The sequence below is a fragment of the Ranitomeya imitator genome, chromosome 1 (genome assembly GCF_032444005.1).
Source record: "Ranitomeya imitator isolate aRanImi1 chromosome 1, aRanImi1.pri, whole genome shotgun sequence".
Lineage (NCBI taxonomy): Eukaryota > Metazoa > Chordata > Amphibia > Anura > Dendrobatidae > Ranitomeya > Ranitomeya imitator.
In genome coordinates, this window is record NC_091282.1 from 822,276,281 (window position 1) to 822,295,234 (window position 18,954).

Genomic DNA, 18,954 nt, shown 5'->3' on the forward strand with positions numbered 1-18,954 from the left:
ATACACACCCTGGTCGCCTCCCTCCACACGAGCAGGGCGATGCGGCTTTTGAGATGGTGATAGTACTTTGGCATGAGCTGGGCAGACATTGATAAAATGACCAGTCTACCCACAGTAAAAACATGCCCACATACCATGGCGAACCACAGGCAACCCTGTTTGAGATGACACTCCTCCCACCTGCATAGGTTTATCCATCTGCACCGCTGTGTCCTCCTCCCTAGAAAGGACAACAGGGGGCAGATTTGGTGTATGTCTCTCCCCGAAGCATCTATCTACCCGGATAGCAAGGGACATGGCAGCTTCCAACAACCTGGGAGCAGTGTACTGCACCAGAGTATCCTGTAGCCTAAGTAAAAGACCCTGACAAAAATGGCTCCTAAGGGCAAGGTCATTCCACTGCATGTCAGTGGCCCACCTCCTAAACTCTGAGCAGTACTCCTTAGCCGGTTGGCTCCGCTGCTTGATTTTACAGAGTCGAGACTCAGCCAGAGAGATGCCATCAGAATCCCCATACACCAGCGCCAATGCCGCAAAAAACTGATCCACCGACCGTAAAGATGGTGAACTGGTCGGCAGGGAGAAAGCCCAGTATTGGGGATCAGCATTGAGAAAGGAGAATATAATCCCCACACGCTGGTCCTCACTTCCTGAATAACGAGGGTGATGCCTGAAAAACAGCTTGCAGGCTCTCTCCAGAGAAACGGTCAGGGAAAAATATTTTGGGTTCCGGCTGAGCCTTCAACTGAGCCGAGGCCCAGATCCCCATTAACTGCTGAAGCTGCTGCATCACCTGACCCCGCAGCTCCTTAAACTCCTCAGTGAGGGTCTGGATCAGTTGGGCAAAGGCATGCATTTGAGCCATGGCTCACCGAAAGAAATGTGATGGTTGGTGATAGTGTCACGGTGTGACTCGACACAACGGGTAGTCGGTCAATGGACGGCACAACTTACAAACAATGGGATGGAAAAGGTGAGAGGATGGCCCTACCCATGAGGAATGGAGAATGGACATCACCTGAGCTCAAATCTGAGCCTGACCCTGCACTCCCCTAATGCCCAATGCGGGTCCATCCCCCCGCCGCTGTCAGTATGCCTCGTCCCTAACTGTCACCTAACTCTGCCCTGGCTAGTGCACTGGCCAGTTACCGGCACTAGCCACACCACTGCAGATATTACCACATGGGGATAGTGACAAACACGAAACGGACGAGGAAATAAACACTTAGCTTTCTCTGCTGCAAAGCACCGCACAGTAGAATAAAGGCACCAGGATAATGAACCCAGCAGAAGCACAACTGCACCCAGAGAGCTCCTCACTCAGGCTTGGTCACTGAAGATTGCTCTATCACCAACAGTCTGACTCAGCAGCACGGCAGTAACATCAGCTTGCCAGCAGGGAAAAAGCTGACATTAACCCCCAATGATCCAAAAGGAAAAAAGTTTTAAACTGAGTGGAACCAGAGCTGCCACAAATCCAAAAATGGATCGTGACACAAATGCAGCAAAATCTGCACTGTAATATGAGGCTACTTCCCTTCTGAGCTTTGCACTGTGCCTCAAAAGTAGTTTTCGGGGAATTGGTGAGCTCAGGAGAAATTGCACCACAAACTTTGGGGTCAATTTTCTCCTTTTGCCCTTGTGACAATACAACATTTGTAGCTAAAAAAGATTTTTGTGGGAAAAATGTGCTCAATACACATCTGCATAAGTTCCTAAGGGGTCTAGTTTCTAAAATGGTATCACTTGTTGGGGGTTTCCACTATTCAGGCACATCAGGGGCTCTCCAAATGCAGCATGGCAACCACTAATTATTCCAGCATATTTTGCATTCAAAAAGTCAAATGGCGCTCCTTTCCTCCAAAGCCCTGCCGTGCACCGAAACTATTGTTTTCCTCCACATATGGGGTATCGGCATGCTCAGGAGAAATTGCACAACAAATTGTATGGAGCAATTTCTTTTGTTACCCTTATGAAAATGCAGAATTTGGCGCTAAAAAGATTTATCTGGGAAAAATGTGATATTTTTTATTTTCACGGCTTAACGTTATAAACTTCTGTGAAGCACCTGGGGGTTCAACTTGCTCAATACATATCTAGATAAGTTCTCTTAAGGGTCTAGTTTCCAAAATGGTATCACTTGTTGGGGTTTTAAACTTTTTATGCACATCAGGGGCTTTCCAAACATGACATGGCGTCCGCTAATTATGCCAGCAAATTTTACATTCAAAAAGTGAAATGGCGCTCCTTCTCTTCTAAGCTCTGCCATGTGCCCAAACAGTAGATTTCCCCCACATATGGGGTATCAGCATGCTCAGGAGAAATTGTACAACAAATTGTATGGTTCATTTTCTCCTGTTACCATTGCGAAAGTAAGAAAAATTAGGTGTAAGTAAATGTTTATTTCTTCCTTCCATATTTCAAAAATTCCTGTGAAGCATCTGAAGGGTTAAACACCTTCTTAAATGTGGTTTTGAGTTCCATGAAGGTGCAGTTTTTAGAATTGTGCCACTCTTGGTTATTTTCTGTCATATGGGCCCCCTCAAATTCACTACAAATGTGAGGTGGTCCCTTAAAAATTGGTTTTGCAAATTTTGTTGTAAAAATGAGATATCGCTGGTCAACTTTTAACCCTAATAACTTCCTAACAAAAAAAAATTATGTTTCAAAAATTCTGCTGATGTAAAGTGGACATGTGGGAAATGTTATTTATTAACTATTTTGTGTGATATGACCTTCTGATTCAAGGGTATAAAGATTAAAAGTTTGAAAATTGCAAAATGTTGAAAATTTTCGCCAAATTTCCATTTTTTTCACAAATAAACGCAAGTCATATCAAAGAGATTTTACCACTACCATGAACTACAATACGTCATGAGAATATATTCTCAGAATCAGTGAGATCCATTGGAACATTCTCGAGTTATGACTTCATAAGCTGAAAGTGGTCAGAATTGTAAAAATGGGCCTGGTCAGGAAGGTGAAAACAAGCTTCGGAGCGAAAGGCTTAAAGGGAACCTGTTAGCAGGATTGTGCTGAGTAACCTACAGACAGTGTCAATCTGTCCATGTGCCCTGGGCCTATTTGACCAAGAACGGATTATTCCGTCATTTTGATCGCCCGTGCACATGGGTGGTGCGCGTGAGATCGCCGCCAGGTGTCAGCTGATCCTGACAGCTGACACTCAGCAATATGTGCGAGGAGCAGTCACGCACCGCTCTCAGCACTTTAACTCTCGAAATGCTGTGAATGAACGTGTGGTGCCCCAGTGTCCTGGTCATCACAGTGGTATTGCTTTCCTCCCAGGGAGAGTGATGCTACATTTGGAGGCAAGGAAGGATAACTGCATCCAGGTTCCACAAACATGCAACACTTCACACTCCACACTCCACCAGGGGGAGCTTCTGATCCTATTTACTAGGTGACTCCCCATATATATATAACTGGTAGTCTGTAGGGAAAGTTAGTCAGTCCTTCAGGGAAGCTGTTCCTGGCAGGAGAGAATTCCTGTCAGAGGACAGAGGAGAGGGTTCACGGAGCTGTGCATGCCCACAATGCTGCAGCTCCCAGGAAGAGACTTTTGAAGGCTGAATTGTTTGCAGCGAGCATGCAGGAGAGGAAGCACAGGAGAGGGTATCAGAAGGGGACCAGCCCCGAGCAGGTTGCCTCCTTCTGAGGCGCAGACACCGGTAGCCAGAACACCGAGGTTGTAAGGACCTCTATGACTTACATCAGAGACCGGCAGGACAGCTGAACTGTTCGTTACCTGTCCGACCTAACACCCAGGAGGCACAGTGACAACCTTAGAGGCTGGTGCGTGCTTGAGTCCCTATAAACCGCCTCAAGTCACCAGTCATACGGGTATGTCCTATCCAATCCGGGGGACAGAGAGAGATAACATCTGTGAGGACCTTATGAGAAGCTTAGCAGTAAGGGACTACACCACCACGGCGCTAGAGGAAAGGCTTTTATTCTCCACCTGGACAATGGAACTCTAGACTTGCCTCCAAACTGGCCTGACTCTGCCTGCCCTGTGGTCTGGTGCTCTGGACTGTGGATGCTGAAGTCTTCAGTAAAGGTAAAGAGACTGCAACCCTGTGTCCTCGTTCTTCTCTGCACCACTCAACATTCACTATCTATACAGCGGGAATCCCTGGGGATACACTTCACCTGTGGAAAGTTATACCATCTAGCTGCCATAACATCACCCCAGCGGTCCCCTTAAAGCAGCGTCGGTCACCCTGACCGAATACCACAGGTGGCGTCGCGAACATAAACCTTATCCCTTTAAAGACCTTTCCCTTTTATACGGACGTCCCAGGGCCACGGACCGGGTAAGCCACCGTGACATCCCCCCTTTGAGCCGACTGGACCCGGTACCGAGTACCCCACTGCCCTGACGGGGTGCTCCAAACGCAATCGCAGCATTCCGGGAGCTAGCAGAAGGCATACAGCCCCTCTGCCTTTGGATTGGAGACCAAGCAGCATGACACGGGATCCCGATCGTTGCCATGGTGACCCGTTGTCCTCATGATGACATATGGGTCACCAGAGCTAGGAAACAAAGCTGATTACGCGCAGTGCAAAATCAACAACTTTCTTTGTCCGTGCAGAGCTGACAGTTTATACAGCATGGGGATGCTACTGCTGTATCCCCTTGCTGTAAAAGCGATCTGTCTGCAAAAAATGATAGTCCCATAGTGGAACAAAGTAAAAAAGTAAAAATTTTTTTTAAAGAATTGTAAAAATATATTAAAGAAATCCAAAATAATCCTAAAAAAATAAAAGATATTGTATCTATAAATACATTTGGTATGAAAAAAAAATATAAACATACCTTTATGTACCTATATTTGGTACGCCACGTCCGCAACGACCCCACCTATAACAGTGTCCCACTAGTTAACCCCTTTAGTGAACAGCATAAGAAATAAATAAAAAACTAGGCAAAAAACAATGCTTTATCATCATACCGCCAAACAAAAAGTGGAATAAAACGCAACCAAAAAGACGTATATAAATAACCATGGTAATGCTGAAAATGTCATCTTGTCCCGCAAAAAACAAGCTGCCATACACCTCCATCAGCAGAAAAATAAAAAAGTTATAACTCTCACAATAAAGCAATGCAAAAATAATTATTTTTTCTATAAAATAGTTTTTATTGTGTAATCGTACTGACCCGAAGAATAAAACTGAGCGCAGCGGCCAGATGTTACAGCATAGTGGATGGGATTTCAATAAATACCATGCCCACTATGCGTGCACCGATGCCAGCATCTCACCCGCAAATACGGACATGTGGCGCGTCTTTCCAGCATGTCAATTTATGTAGTGGAGACGCTCTATATCCGCTGCGTAAATTACCCATACACTTTCGTTAGACGCAGTAAAACCACATTATCTTCCTAGTCACATGCGTATTAAGTGCGGGAACACAGCTTACTACGCATGTGAACTAATTTACATAATGGTGAATCTTGTGACACAGCAGGACTTACATGACACAAAATGTGGAGGAAAGCACAGAGAGAGGTCCCCTCCTTTTTAATAAATAAATAATTTTTTTTAAAAATAGCCTGGGGTCCCCCTATATGTGTTAACCGAGCAGAGTAGAGCAGACTACTGGGACTGGTATTTCAGGCTGGTAAGGATCCAATATCCATGAACCTTACCAGCCTGATAATACCAGGCTGCAGCAGTCTGCTTACCTTGGATGGTTAGCAAAAATAGTTGGATCCTCTCCAAAACACACGGCGTGGGGTCCCCCTATTTTTCTTAACCAGCCAAGGAAAAAGCAGACAGCTGCGGACTCGTATTCTCAGGCTGGCGAGGCCCATGGATTTTGACCCTCACCAGCCTACAATTAGCAGCCCACAGCTGCCCCACAAATGGAGCATCCAAAGATGCACCAATTGTGGCACTTTACCCAGCTCTTCCCACTTACCCAGCAGTGGCAAGTGGGGTAATATTTGTGGGGTTGATGTCACCTTTGTATTGTCTGGTGACATGAAGCCCACGGATTAGTAATGGAGAGGTATCTATAAGACACTTATCCATTACTAATCCTATAGTTATTTGGTCAATAAAGACACAGCAATAATAAAGTCCTTTAATAATCTTAATTAACCATACTTACTGCATCGCCTAATCCCCAACACCCTCGATCTCCTGCAAAAAAAAATAAAAATAAAAAATAAACCAACACAAATACTCCCTGTCCGACATAGTCCAATAACCGAGTGTCCCACGACGAGTCCAGCTTTGCTATATCTGGATGCCTTTGGCTGAATGGTGGCATTATGCCACCATCCAGCCTGACATCCAGACACAGCAAAGCTTGTAGATGACCACCGGAGATAACTTGGTCTCCCGCAGTCGCCTGTACTGCAGTTTTCACGATCAGCTGATCAGCTGACTGTGAGAACTTTGCTAGTGACCGGAGATAACCCCAGCGATCACGTGCACAGCAGTTCTCGCAGTCAGCTGATCTCATCGCAAGAACTGCAGTGTACGCGAACTTCCGGCTAAAACAAAGTAAGACATTATTTAAATTAGTTCACATGTGTAGTAAGCAGCGTTTCTGCCCTTACTACACATGTGACTATAAAAATAATGCGGTTTTACCGCATCTACTGATAGTCTATGGGAAATGTATAAATAGACATGCTGGAAAAATAATACTAGAGCAGAAAACATGATAACTCAGCCATATAATTGGGAACACTACTAAGACATAATGTCTAGATTAGCCCAATAGACTCAGGACACTCCATGATTACAATGAAACAGCAGAAAAACTGGAGTAATGGTCCAAGAAATATCACAATTTATTAATACAAAAATACATAGGTCAAAGCAATGACTATAAAATCAACAGCACAAGTAAAGACTAGGTGACAAAAGAGGGCATAGTACGAACAAAAACACCAGCACATCAATTTAATATAGAGTAAATATGGGAAGCATACACTAGAGAGTACATTCATATATTGCTAAATAAGTTACCAATAATAAAGTGCCAATATATCCAGCAGTCCCAAAGATTACCGCATAATGTTACTAGGGGGTGTAAATATAATTACGGTAAATCAAAATCGATTAAAAAGGCATAAGTATCCCAGAGTATTAAATGGAAACCGCACTACCCCTATTCACATCCATGCGCTGCCAAGAAAAATACAAAAACCTAATCTATGATCTTGCCCATATTGGTACCACTCAGATGAGCCGGTGAAGCCCCTACGCGCCTTTCACGTAGGCTTCTTTAGGGGGCTATCTGGTGCTAGTGTTTTTGTTCTTACTATGCCCTCTTTAGTAACCTAGTCTTTACTTGTGCAGTGGATTTTATAGTCATTGCTTTGACATATGTATTTTTGTTTTAATAATTTGTGATATTTCTTGGACCATTACTCCAGTTTTTCTGTTGTTTCATAAATAGACATGCTGCGGTCTGGAAAGACGCGCCACATGTCCGTTTACGCAGGAAGCCGCAGGCGTTTTTTAACGCATAGTGGAGATGGGATTTCTTGTAACATCTAGATGCTGCGGGTTTGACGCTGCGGCTGCACGCAGTGTCAAACACACAGTGTTTACTGACCGTGGAAACATACCCTTATACCGCACGAGGAATGGCGTAAAAAATAAATAAAACCAATTCTTCACATGCTGTTGATTTTTTTATTCTGCCTCCCAAAGATCGCAGTAATGATTGGCGCACATTTATCCTGCGCTTTGCGCTAAGCGCTTGCACCAAGGTTTCCTTGTAAATCTCTGAAATATGTGATTCAGACCAAATCTCTTGAGGAAGATTCCCTATAATGAGGCAGATGGAGGCACTGTGGACGCCATCTGACCTGTGCCTGGCGGGGTCCGTCTTTTTAGGATTGCATAAAAATTCCATCCGCCACAGTTTTGTGCACTTCTGAAAAGAAGGACACTGCTGAACAGAGGCCAGACAGAGTCCAGAGTAACTCTGCTGCCTCATTATAGTGAATAGATCCCTCAGAGGTTTCATTTGAATCAAGTCACTCAGAGATTTACAAGTAAACCCCAAAGTAAGTGCTCAGTGTAGCGCGCCGGATAAATGTGATCCCAAACGTTATGTAAAATATTCCCAATAAAAGCTTCAACTCAATCCACAAAAAAAAGAAAGTCCCCACTCAGGCCTGTAATCTGTTAATGGAAATATAGGAGGTGTCCATGTGACTGGTAGTGCAAATGCTCTGGATATGCGAAATGGCTCCTCACCCGCCAAAAGAAATTCAGCAAATTCTCCGCTCTGAAATCCAAATGCCCCCTCCCTTCTGAGCCTCATAGTGTACCTAAACTGCATATAGTGCCCACATGTTTGGCATTTCTAAAGATGTGAGAGCCTGCCTAACTTACAGGTGCATGTCTTCAGAAGCACGGGCTGGGCATAATGTACTAGTGACTACAACATATTGGTCACTACAGCATGCTAGTCACTACAATGGCAGTTTGCAATTTTCTTGAAAATACTAATGGAGTCAAAATCATCACTACACCTGTAGATAAATTCCCAAAGGGTATAGTTTCCAAAATAGGGTCACTTGAAGGGGGATTCTGCTCTTCTAGCAATTAGGGGCTCTGTATAAGGAGCCGTTAAACTGTTCTAGGAAAATCTGCGCTTCAGGAGGCAAATAGCGCTATGTTCCTACCTAGTCTCTCTGTATGGCTAAGTAGTACTGTACTGGCACACATGGGGTATTGCCACGTTCAGTAGAAATTGTGGGACACATTTTTGTGTCATATTTACCCCCTTGTTGTGTGAAAATGTAAAATCTGGGGCTAAAACAAAATTTGGGTGGTAAAAATGCAGTTATTTTTTCTTCACTGCCCAATGGTATAAAATTCTGTGACGCACCCGTGGTGTCAATCTGATCACTGCACCCCTAGATGAATTAATTTAGAGGTGTAGTTTGTAAAATGGGGTCACTTATGGAGAGATCTCCTGTTCTGACATCTCATGGGCTCTCCCAGTGGGTCATGGCACCTGCAAACCATAACAGGAAAATCTGGCGCTCCTTTGGAGCTTTGCACTGTGCCTGAAAAATATTTTCCGATTACACGTAGGGTATTGGCGCACTCAGGAAAAAATGTCCAATTGCCCTTAGAAAATTAAAAACTTGAGGCTAAAACAACATTTTAGTGGTAAAAATGTAATTTATTCTTTCTTCACCACTCAGTGGTATAAAATTCTGTGAGGTACATGTGGTGTCAATATGATCACTGCACCACTAGATAAATTCATTGGGGAGTGTAGTTTGTAAAATGAGTGCACATATAGGGGGTTTCTGCTGTTTTGTCACCTTAGGGGCTTTGCTAATGTGACCCTCAAACCATTTCAGCAAAATATAAACTCCAATATGGCGCCTCTTCCCTTATGGGCTTTGCACTGTGCCTCAAAAGTAGTATTCCCTTCCTTACTCATTCACCTGGGCCCGTTGAAGCGATTACACTCAAAATGGCTACCGTAAACCCCTGCAGTCCCCGCATGCCTCGTTAGTCTGCTTATCCTGCTCAAACGTCTGTACCGTACAGGTAAAATAAACTTATTTCAGCATGGTGAGTGAAACAATTCTTTCTTTTTGTCGTTAAACTTATATGTAACCTTTCTTATGGTCCCTCACATTCTGTTAGCGTTCAAGAGAACTTGTATAAAATAGTTACACATTGGTACGCAACCCCTCTGCAAACACAGATGGTTCCCATCTACCTCCGATCAGTGTTGGTGCTGCCATGGGGATAAAGGATCCTATTTACACATATGGTGGTCCTGGCCAATTATTTAAGGCTTCTGGAAAGAGCTCTCACAAATTCTTTTAGAATCACTTCATTCTTGTATAACTCTGACTTCAGAACAAATTTTGCTGAACTCCTCAGTCAGGCAAAATAGGCCATCATACTGAAGAATTGGCTGCCCTAACCCATCACAACTTATTTTCAAAAGACCTGGCAACCATGGTAGAAATACAGAATTTCACATCAGTTCGTCTCCCTCACAACCTCTTGCACATGTTGATAGAGGCAATAACCTACAACCTGACCGAACTTACAATAGTCTGGACAACGCCTGTCCTAAATTGGTGTATCAAGAATCTTTCTTATATCAAACGTAAGAATGGTGACTTACCCTTTGTTCCCTCTTTTTCCTTACCAACACCAGTTAATATAATTCTGATTTTATATTATTGAATTTATCAAAAATTAAAATGGAAGGTTCCTCGGCATGTTACACAAAGACTTACATAATCAACAACCCTTCAGACATGTATTAATCTGTGTTGGAAGGACATTATGCAATGATTTCATGCATAATGTTAATATAATTGGTTGTACAGACTTCAATTTATGTATTGTTTTTTGAACCATGTAATAAATAAAACATTGAAAAGATAAGTATTACTTAGACATCATTTACATAGTTTATTAGCTTCTATTTTTAGGTTTGTTTTTAGCATTGTCCTCTGGATTATTGAGATTCTAACAGACTTTTTTGATATTGTTTGGGGTATTTAACATCTATGGCTATTTGAAGTGCAATTTGTATTTAGAATTCTCCAAAGAATATTACTATACTCATAAACCAATGCATTCTGATTGGTGCTCACTATCAGCTGCTTGGCTAATGAATCATATGTGACGATTATTTATTTAGATTAGATCATTGCCATCAACTGATTGTCTAAAGATTTCTTATTTGTGATTTTGGTCACATACAGGTGCATCTCAGAAAATTAGAATATCATCAAAAAGTTAATTTATTTCAGTTCTTCAATACAAAAAGTGAAACTCATTATATAGAGTAATTACAAACAGAATGATCTATTTCAAGTGTTTATTTCTGCTAATGTTGATGATTATGGCTTACAGCCAATGAAAACCCAAAAATCATTAGCTCAGTAAATTAGAATACTTTATAACACCAGCTTGAAAAAAGCCCAGGTTGCTTTGATAGCAGCCTTCAGCTCATCTGTATTGTTGGGTCTGGTGTCTCTCATCTTCCTCTTGACAATACCCCATAGATTCTCTATGGGGTGAAGGTCAGGCGAGTTTGCTGGCCAATCAAGAACAGTGATACTGTTGTTTTTAAACCAGGTATTGGTACTTTCTGCAGCGTGGACAGGTGCCAAATCCTGCTGGAGAATGATATTTCCATCTCCAAAAAGCTTGTCGGCAGAGGGAAGCATGAAATGCTCTAAAATTTCCTTGTAGACAGTTACGCTGAATTTGGTCTTGATAAAACACAGTGGACCTACACCAGCAGATGACATGATTCCCCAAATCATCACTAATTGTGGAAACTTCACACTAGACCTCAAGCAACCTGGGTTGTCTGTCGCTCCACTCTTCCTCCAGACTCTGGGACGTTGATTTCCAAGGTCTAGTGTGAAGTATCCACAATCAATGATGGTTTGGGGAGCCATGTCATCTGCTGGTGTAGTTCCACTGTGCTTTGTGATTGGATAGGCCATAGAATCAACCTGCTTGTCTATTGTGTTATATACTGTTCTGCTGCCACCAGGTTTTATGTTCTCAACCAACTGCACATCTCCTGTCTGTCCATTTTGTTCTATATCTATACTTTGCTGCTTTTGTTGCCAAATGCTGGTCCTACTCAGCCTTACATCTCCTTTGCTGTCTCTATTGTACATATGCTGCCCCTGACACTGCTGATATACAGTCAAACTGTAATGGTAGTGATGGAACCACTGTGCTGTGATCCGAGGAGAGCCTGGAGGGTCGTAGCTAGGTGACCTTCTGACTCTTCATTAGAGCCCCATGGTGGTGGGGTTAGACTTGGCTCCAGATGGACACCAGGTGCTACACCAGGATGGACCTTGGATGCATGCAGTTAACCCCCAAGAGCTGGACGCAGGAATGGCCTCGATGGGAAGGTCCAGCTGGTACAGGAAGGCACGGCAGGAACACAGGAAAGGCTGGTATGCAGGCAGGCACTAACAGGTATAGACTGTCATGGCACGAAAAGTGCAGGCAGGTACTGCTGATATAAAGGAAAGCATGATAGGTGCATCCTAGTGCGGATGGTGTACAGGTAGGCACAGCAAGTGAAAGTAGGTAAGGCTGGTATATAGGTGGGCACAAAAAGTGCAGCAGGTACAACTGATATACAGGAGATGCATCCAAACAAGAAAAAAATGGAAGCTATGTGCCATAAAATATACATTTTTATTGACGTATAAAGTTTAAAAGCATTTCTTAAAAATCAAGAAAAAGTATGTACATGTGGGAACAATATATGCAAAAAACTGCCACACCTTAAAGGTAAGGTGCTCAAAGATTGAAATGCCAAAAAGATGCTACAAAAATGCCAAAGAAAATTATAATATGATGTATTAGTTATAAAACATATCTCCTGCCTGTCCATTGTGTTCTGCTAAATAAAATAATTTTTGTGCGGTTTCTTAAAAAGCCATTGCTTCTTCATTTTCAAAACAGCAAATCCTGATCCTAGAAAAGCAATAATTTCTGGATAAAAATCGGCTGCTTCTTAATTGTCCAAACAACAAACATGTTGCTATTCCCTGAAATGAAAATATTTTTACAACAATGTTTGTCAAAATGGCAGGGCAACTTTTGTGCACACCGCCTGTGTATTAAACACCAGCACAACAGTAATCTATTCCCAAAAAGGGCCAACTGATGCACCATTTTTACATTTACAGAGAGGTTACTGGATACCACTACCTTCCATTTACCGATAGCCTGTGTAGGATTCATAATAAGCAAGCCATTGTGCTTTAAAAATGCATTCGTCTGATCGCTGAAGGAAATAAACAATTGAATAAGAGAGGAGAAGGGAAAGTCAGTTTACCAAGTCTGTGATTGTGAAGTGACCTGAAATTACTATATATATCTTTTAAGGGCAATTGGTGGCTTTATAGTACTTGCAATTCACATCTAATTTTAATTATTTTTTTTAATACAATGTCAACGCTAGCAAATCCGAATTTCAAAAGATTCCCTCTTTTGAAATAGGCTTGGCATAATTGGAGCTTATGGGCGCCTACAGTGTAGGCAAAGGGAGAATTCTTGGCACGCTGTTTTCAAATGTACAGGAAAAAATGTGTGTGAGAACAGCCTTACATTTTTCAATCTTCACTTAAGTGTACCTAAAAAGAAACATGGCTTTATGACTACTTACAGTGCACTTTGAATAAAACAAAAAATCCTATGCCACTACTAATAAATAGGAGCCAATTTGTTCTTTCTGTCTTGTATAAATCACAGAGTAAAAAGGATACTACACTCAAAAAATTAAAAAAAACAAAATAATAAATGGTGACACAAAATTATAGTATAATTGTCTCACCTTATCCATAAATAAACTTACCGTATATTTTAAATGCATAGTATGCTTTAAGGTCACGTGGAGCCATTTCACTGAGCACAGAAAACATGTCCAAAAAATCATCCAAAGTCATGTTTCCATCCCCATCCTCAGAGAACACTTCAGCTATTCTTTGTCGGAAGGGATTATCCTGAAATACATTTAGTTAGTGGTCTTAGCAAATTCAATAATTCTAAGCTATATATTATATTGATATTTTGCACCATATGACCATATACAGAGTTTAGCCTTAAATTTTGTTCCATTACAATATCATATGTGCTGTGTGGTGGATTTGGGCAAAGTCTGAGGCTCTGTAGGAACCCATGGCTGCCAGAGAACCCATAATTTTACACACCATAAATTTTTAAACGGCCACTGTCTTTTGGAATAATACATAAGATAATGGCTGGTAATACTTACCCACTCCCATTTCCTTGCTCACGTACATATTTAAGGCCATTGGCACCACCCTCTGTTCTACTAGGGTCCAGTGCCCTGTTGCGGTTCCTGGATCTGAAGAGGAGACCAGGAGCAAGGGAGATAAGCATTTGAGTCTGATCTGGGGTTGAAAGTTATCAATGATTAGTTTGGATTAAAGAAGCACTCCAATTAATATATTTATTCTCTAAATATATTGCAATTATCGCATTATATAGCACTGTGTACTTAATTTTTCTGTTTTCCATTAGGTTTATGACATCACGTGATAAAAAGCTGACTAGGTGAATCCTTCTAAGCTCTATGTATACACAGGTGGCCAATTTTGCCTGTATGACTCATGAGTTACTGCAAAAGTCAATGAACAGGGGTGAGGGGCAGAGCAGCTAGGTCAGGAGTTGGAGAGAGGTATGGCTTCTGCAGGGACAAGATACTTCTTGTTTCTACATAGAGCAGGGAAAAGAGAAGAATTAGCTGGGTAGAAAGGCAAAATGAGCAATTGAAAGTACACAGTGCTGTATAATATGATGATTACAATATATTAAAAGGATACAATCTTTGATGAGAATGGTTCTTTAAGGTCTGCACTAATTAAACTCTCAATTAATTTAGTGGTCTATGTGGGATCTAAATTAATGTAGACAACTACCCTGATGCCTGAAATTATGTCTGTTCTCACGTCTGCATAATTTAAGATGTCTACCCTGTCATCTGGATTAGTGAAAATTTCAAGTCCGGGGTGTAGTCTTTCTAGTCTGTATTTAAGGATCTGGTCTAGGATTCTGATGTAGGGGTCTGGTCAGGAATCTGCATTAAATGAGTTTTGAGGTTTTGAATTAATTGAGTATTGTGAAATAATGCAATGGTCTAGTATGGAATTTGCATTGTTGACTCGTCTAATCTATGGCCTATATTATTTAACAGGCCTGGTCTGGGATCTGAATTGATTTGTGTTGGTATAATGAAAAATATATATAAATTGTATCACATATAGTCCATCTTGGTGTGTTGATTTGATGTTTCGGTCAGAACGACCTTTATTAAGCAAACACCTGAATGTGATAGACCGCCTGTTAAAGGAATCACGCAAGGAGAGAGGGTGACTGCCGTCACTATATGGAGGAGATGCTTTCCCTATAGAGGGAAAGACACTTCACACATGAGAAGCAGGCGGGGAGAAGATGATGGTTATCAGGCTTCTCAACTAGTCACATGCGTAGCTTGGTCCCTGGCCAACTTTTTTGAAATGCAGTGACTTAGCAGAATATATCAGCTGCCAGGTTCCCTTAAATGTAAGGGAACATGTGTAACACGTGTAAGTGCCTTGTTACTTTATAAGACTTTTAACCCATTTACCACCTTGGTTTTTTCCATTTTTGCAAGAGCCATAACTTTTTTAAATTTTTCTGTCAATAGTGAGGGCTTTTTTGTGCAGGACGAGTTGTACTTTTAAATTGAATTACAACATTGATTTTACCATATAGTGTACTGAAAAACGTGAAAAAAATTCCAAGTGTGATGAAATTGTAAAAAAGTGCAATTCCACAATTTTTTTTTACCGTATTCACTAAATCCCAAAACTGACATGCCATTATGATTCCTCTGTTCATTAAGAGTTTGTGGATACCAAACATGTAATGGTTCTTTTTTATTTAAGTAGTAAAAAAACTTCAAAGCTTGTCAATAAAAAAAAATGGCGCCATTTTCCCAAGACCCGTAGTGTCTCCATGTTTCGGGATCTGGGGCTGGATGAGGGCTAATTTTTTGTATGCTGTCTTGACATTTTCATTGATACAATTTGGGATAGATACAATCTTTTGATCTCCTGTTATTACATTTTATTGCAATGTTTCGGCGACTAAAAAAACGCAATTCTTAATTTTTTTTTTCTTTTCTTGTTATGCCGTTTACCGATTGGATTAATTCTTTTTAGATTTTGATAGACTGAGCGGAGATACCAAGTAAGTGTATTTTTGATTTTTCTTTAATTATTTTATTTTGAATGGTGCAAAGGGGGTGATTGGAACTTTTATATTTTTTTACATTTTTTTTTACTTTTTACATGCTTCAATAGTCTCTTCAGGAGACTTGACGCTGCGATCTTCTGATCGCTTGTGTAACACCCTGCTATGTGTAGCAAAAATGCTCATCTGCTATGAGCGCCAGCCACCAGGTTCAGCAATGACAACCACAGGGATCTCCTACATGTCTGCTCTTAGTCAGATTCTAGCCCCCTTTTCTCATTTCAACTATTTTTTCACTTCACATAGATTCTTCCCACTTCACATTTTTATTATTTTAAACATTTTTACTTGTTTTTCCACCTCCATCTTTTTGGCATTTTTCTTGCCTTCCTTAATTTCTTATCAAGTCTTCCACCAGTTCGCTGTTTTTATTTCCTAGTTGTAATCGTATCTTTACCTTGAAAAAAGCATCAGTCCGGCACCGAGACGCATTGGTAAATAAAATACTTTATTTTATATAATTGAGAATTCTTCATTTCCGCAATCGTAGCCTGGGTACCGTGATCTGCCCACTAAAGGGAACTTCTGTGTATAAACACTTGCAAGGCAGGCATCTGTCATAGAACAATCTTGGACCATTTTAACATAAAATAGCCTAAAAGTATGTTACTGCAGTGTGTCGATAAAGAGGCTGCTCTAAGGCCTCTTTCACACGTCAGTGTCTCCGGTACGTGTAGTGACAGTTTTCTCACGTACCGGAAAAACTGACACACGTAGACCCATTCAAATGAATGGGTCTATGCACATGCCTGCGTGTTTTCACGGACCGTGTGTCCGTGTTCAAAACACGGAGACATGTCCGCTTTTCTCCGGCAGCACGGTCCGCAAAGCGTCCCGCACACGAGCACACGGAGAACAGTGTGCACTCTCCTCCGTGTGCACGTACCGCCACAGGAGAGACAGCGCTGAAGTAAGGGCTGTCCCCCCTGCATGTGGTGCTGAAGGCGGCATTCATCTCTTCTCCCCGCAGGAGAGAAGAGATGAAAAATCAAGTTTTTGTTTTTTTTTTGCTAAAAATAAAGTTTGGGGGTCACCTCCCGCATCCCATCCCCCATGCGCCCGCCCGCTTGCAGAGAAATACTCACCCAGCTCCCGCGATGTCTCCTCTCAGCGCCGGCAGCTTGTCCTGTGTGAGCGGTCATGTGGTACTGCTCATTACAGTGATGAATATGCGCATATTCATCACTGTATTGAGCGGTACCACGTGACCGCTCACACAGGACAAGCTGCTGGCACTGAGAGGAGACATCGCGGGAGCTGGGTGAGTATTTCTCTGCAAGCGGGTGGGCGCACGGGGATGGGATGCGGGAGGTGACCCCCAAACTTTATTTTTAGGAAAAAAAACAAAAACTTAATTTTTCATCTCTTCTCTCCTGCGGGGAGAAGAGATGAATGCCGCCTTCAGCACCACACGAAGGGGGGACAGCGCTTACTGTAGCGCTGTATCTCCTGCACGGTCCGTGTGGTCCTTGGGCGGCACACGGGCGGCTCACGGCTGCCGCACGTGTGCCACACTGATGTGCCACGTGAGCACATGGACACGGATAACTCCGGTACCGTTTTCTCCGGTACCGGAATTATCTGGACTAGAGTTGAGCGACCTTGACCTTTTTAGAGTCGAGCCGGGTTTCGCGAAACCCGACTATCTCAAAAGTCGGGTCGAGTGAAATCGCCCGATTATGACGTAAAGTCGGGATCGACCGAAACACGAAACCCAATGCACGTCAATGGGGCAGCATAGTCGGCAGTGAGTGGGGGCCAGGAAAACACCTAGAGTGCCCATTTTAATGTCAAAACCATCCATTCTTCTTAATGAAGCTTGTCAAGCATAATTTACCTTATAATAATTGGAAGGCATTTGAAATTGGGGGTCATTTGGCTAAAGTTGTGGTGGGTAGGGCTGGTTCAAGTAATTAGTGGGCCCAGGAAATCTGGACCACGTCACGGCAGTGGAGCAGGGAGAGGTAAGTATTTCAACTTTGCAAGTGCTGTGAACCTGAGCAAGCAGGGGGGGCCCACTCGTTGGCATTGGCACTGGCACAGGGCCCCTCAAAGTACAGCGGTGTGTTTGCACGGCGGGGGCGCCTCCCACCGGCAGCAACACTTTTGCGTACCATGAGAGGCCCTGTGCCAGTGACGTCGCCAACTAGTATTCCTCCCCCCACCTGATGAAGGAACCTGCACTTTCATCTGCACCTTCCTGTTTGTCCCCGTGTAAGGTGGTATGGTATGCGGGAAGGGGGACCTGACTTTCAGCAGGGTCACAATCTTGCAGTGTAGCGTGCACGGGAAATGTTGCGTTATGGGTCAATGTACCAGCAGACTCATCTATCACTGGCTGGGCAATGGGCAGGATGAGGAGGAAACACAGATATAGGCCCAAAGAATAAAGTGGGCTAAATGCAGTTCAAAATTGGTAACAAAGGACTAATCAGGGGGCATTGCAGTGGAGGACAACTGGAATGAGAGGCTGACACAGAGAGTAGGCCCAAATCAGTAAGTAGTCGAAATGCAGTTCAAAATTGGCAACAGTAGTAAACAGGCGGCACAGCTTTGTTCAGTGGAGGAGAACAGCAAGGAGTGGCAGACACCGATAGTAGGCCCCAACCCAACTAGTAGGCCAAATGCAGTCTAACATTAACAACTACTTAACGAGCGCCTGAAAACGGAATTTCAGGACAGGAAACCAGGAGAACAGCAAGGAGTGGCAGACACCGATAGTAGGCCCCAAACCAACTAGTACGCCAAATGCAGTTGTTCCGTTTAACCACAATTTAATGAGAGCCTGAAGATAGAAGTCCAGGAAAGGCAACCTGGAGAACACCTTGGAGTGGAACACACCATCTCTCTACACCCCATACCCAATTTGTAGGCCTAATGCAGCGTAGTTTCCAACAACTACTAAACGAGAGCATGATGATCGAAGCATTGGCGAGGAAACCTGGGGAACACCTTGGAGTGGAACACACCATCTCTCTACAGTGGAACACACCATCTCTCTACACCCCATACCCAATTTGTAGGCCTAATGCAGCGTAGTTTCCAACAACTACTAAACGAGAGCCGGAAGATCGAAGCAATGGAGAGGAAACCCGGGGAACACCTTGGAGTGTA

General features: G+C 42.7%; 1 protein-coding gene across 2 annotated transcripts in view; it reads right to left on the reverse strand.

Moving 5' to 3' along the window:
* The window catches only part of CIB3 (calcium and integrin binding family member 3), a 64,542-nt gene that overhangs the window by 33,311 nt on the left and 12,277 nt on the right, over positions 1-18,954 (reverse strand). For both annotated transcript variants that reach the window (XM_069745682.1, XM_069745681.1), the window contains exon 2: positions 13,379-13,526. In XM_069745682.1, coding sequence (XP_069601783.1) covers positions 13,379-13,526 — 148 coding nt within the window. The remainder of the gene's footprint in view (positions 1-13,378; positions 13,527-18,954) is intronic.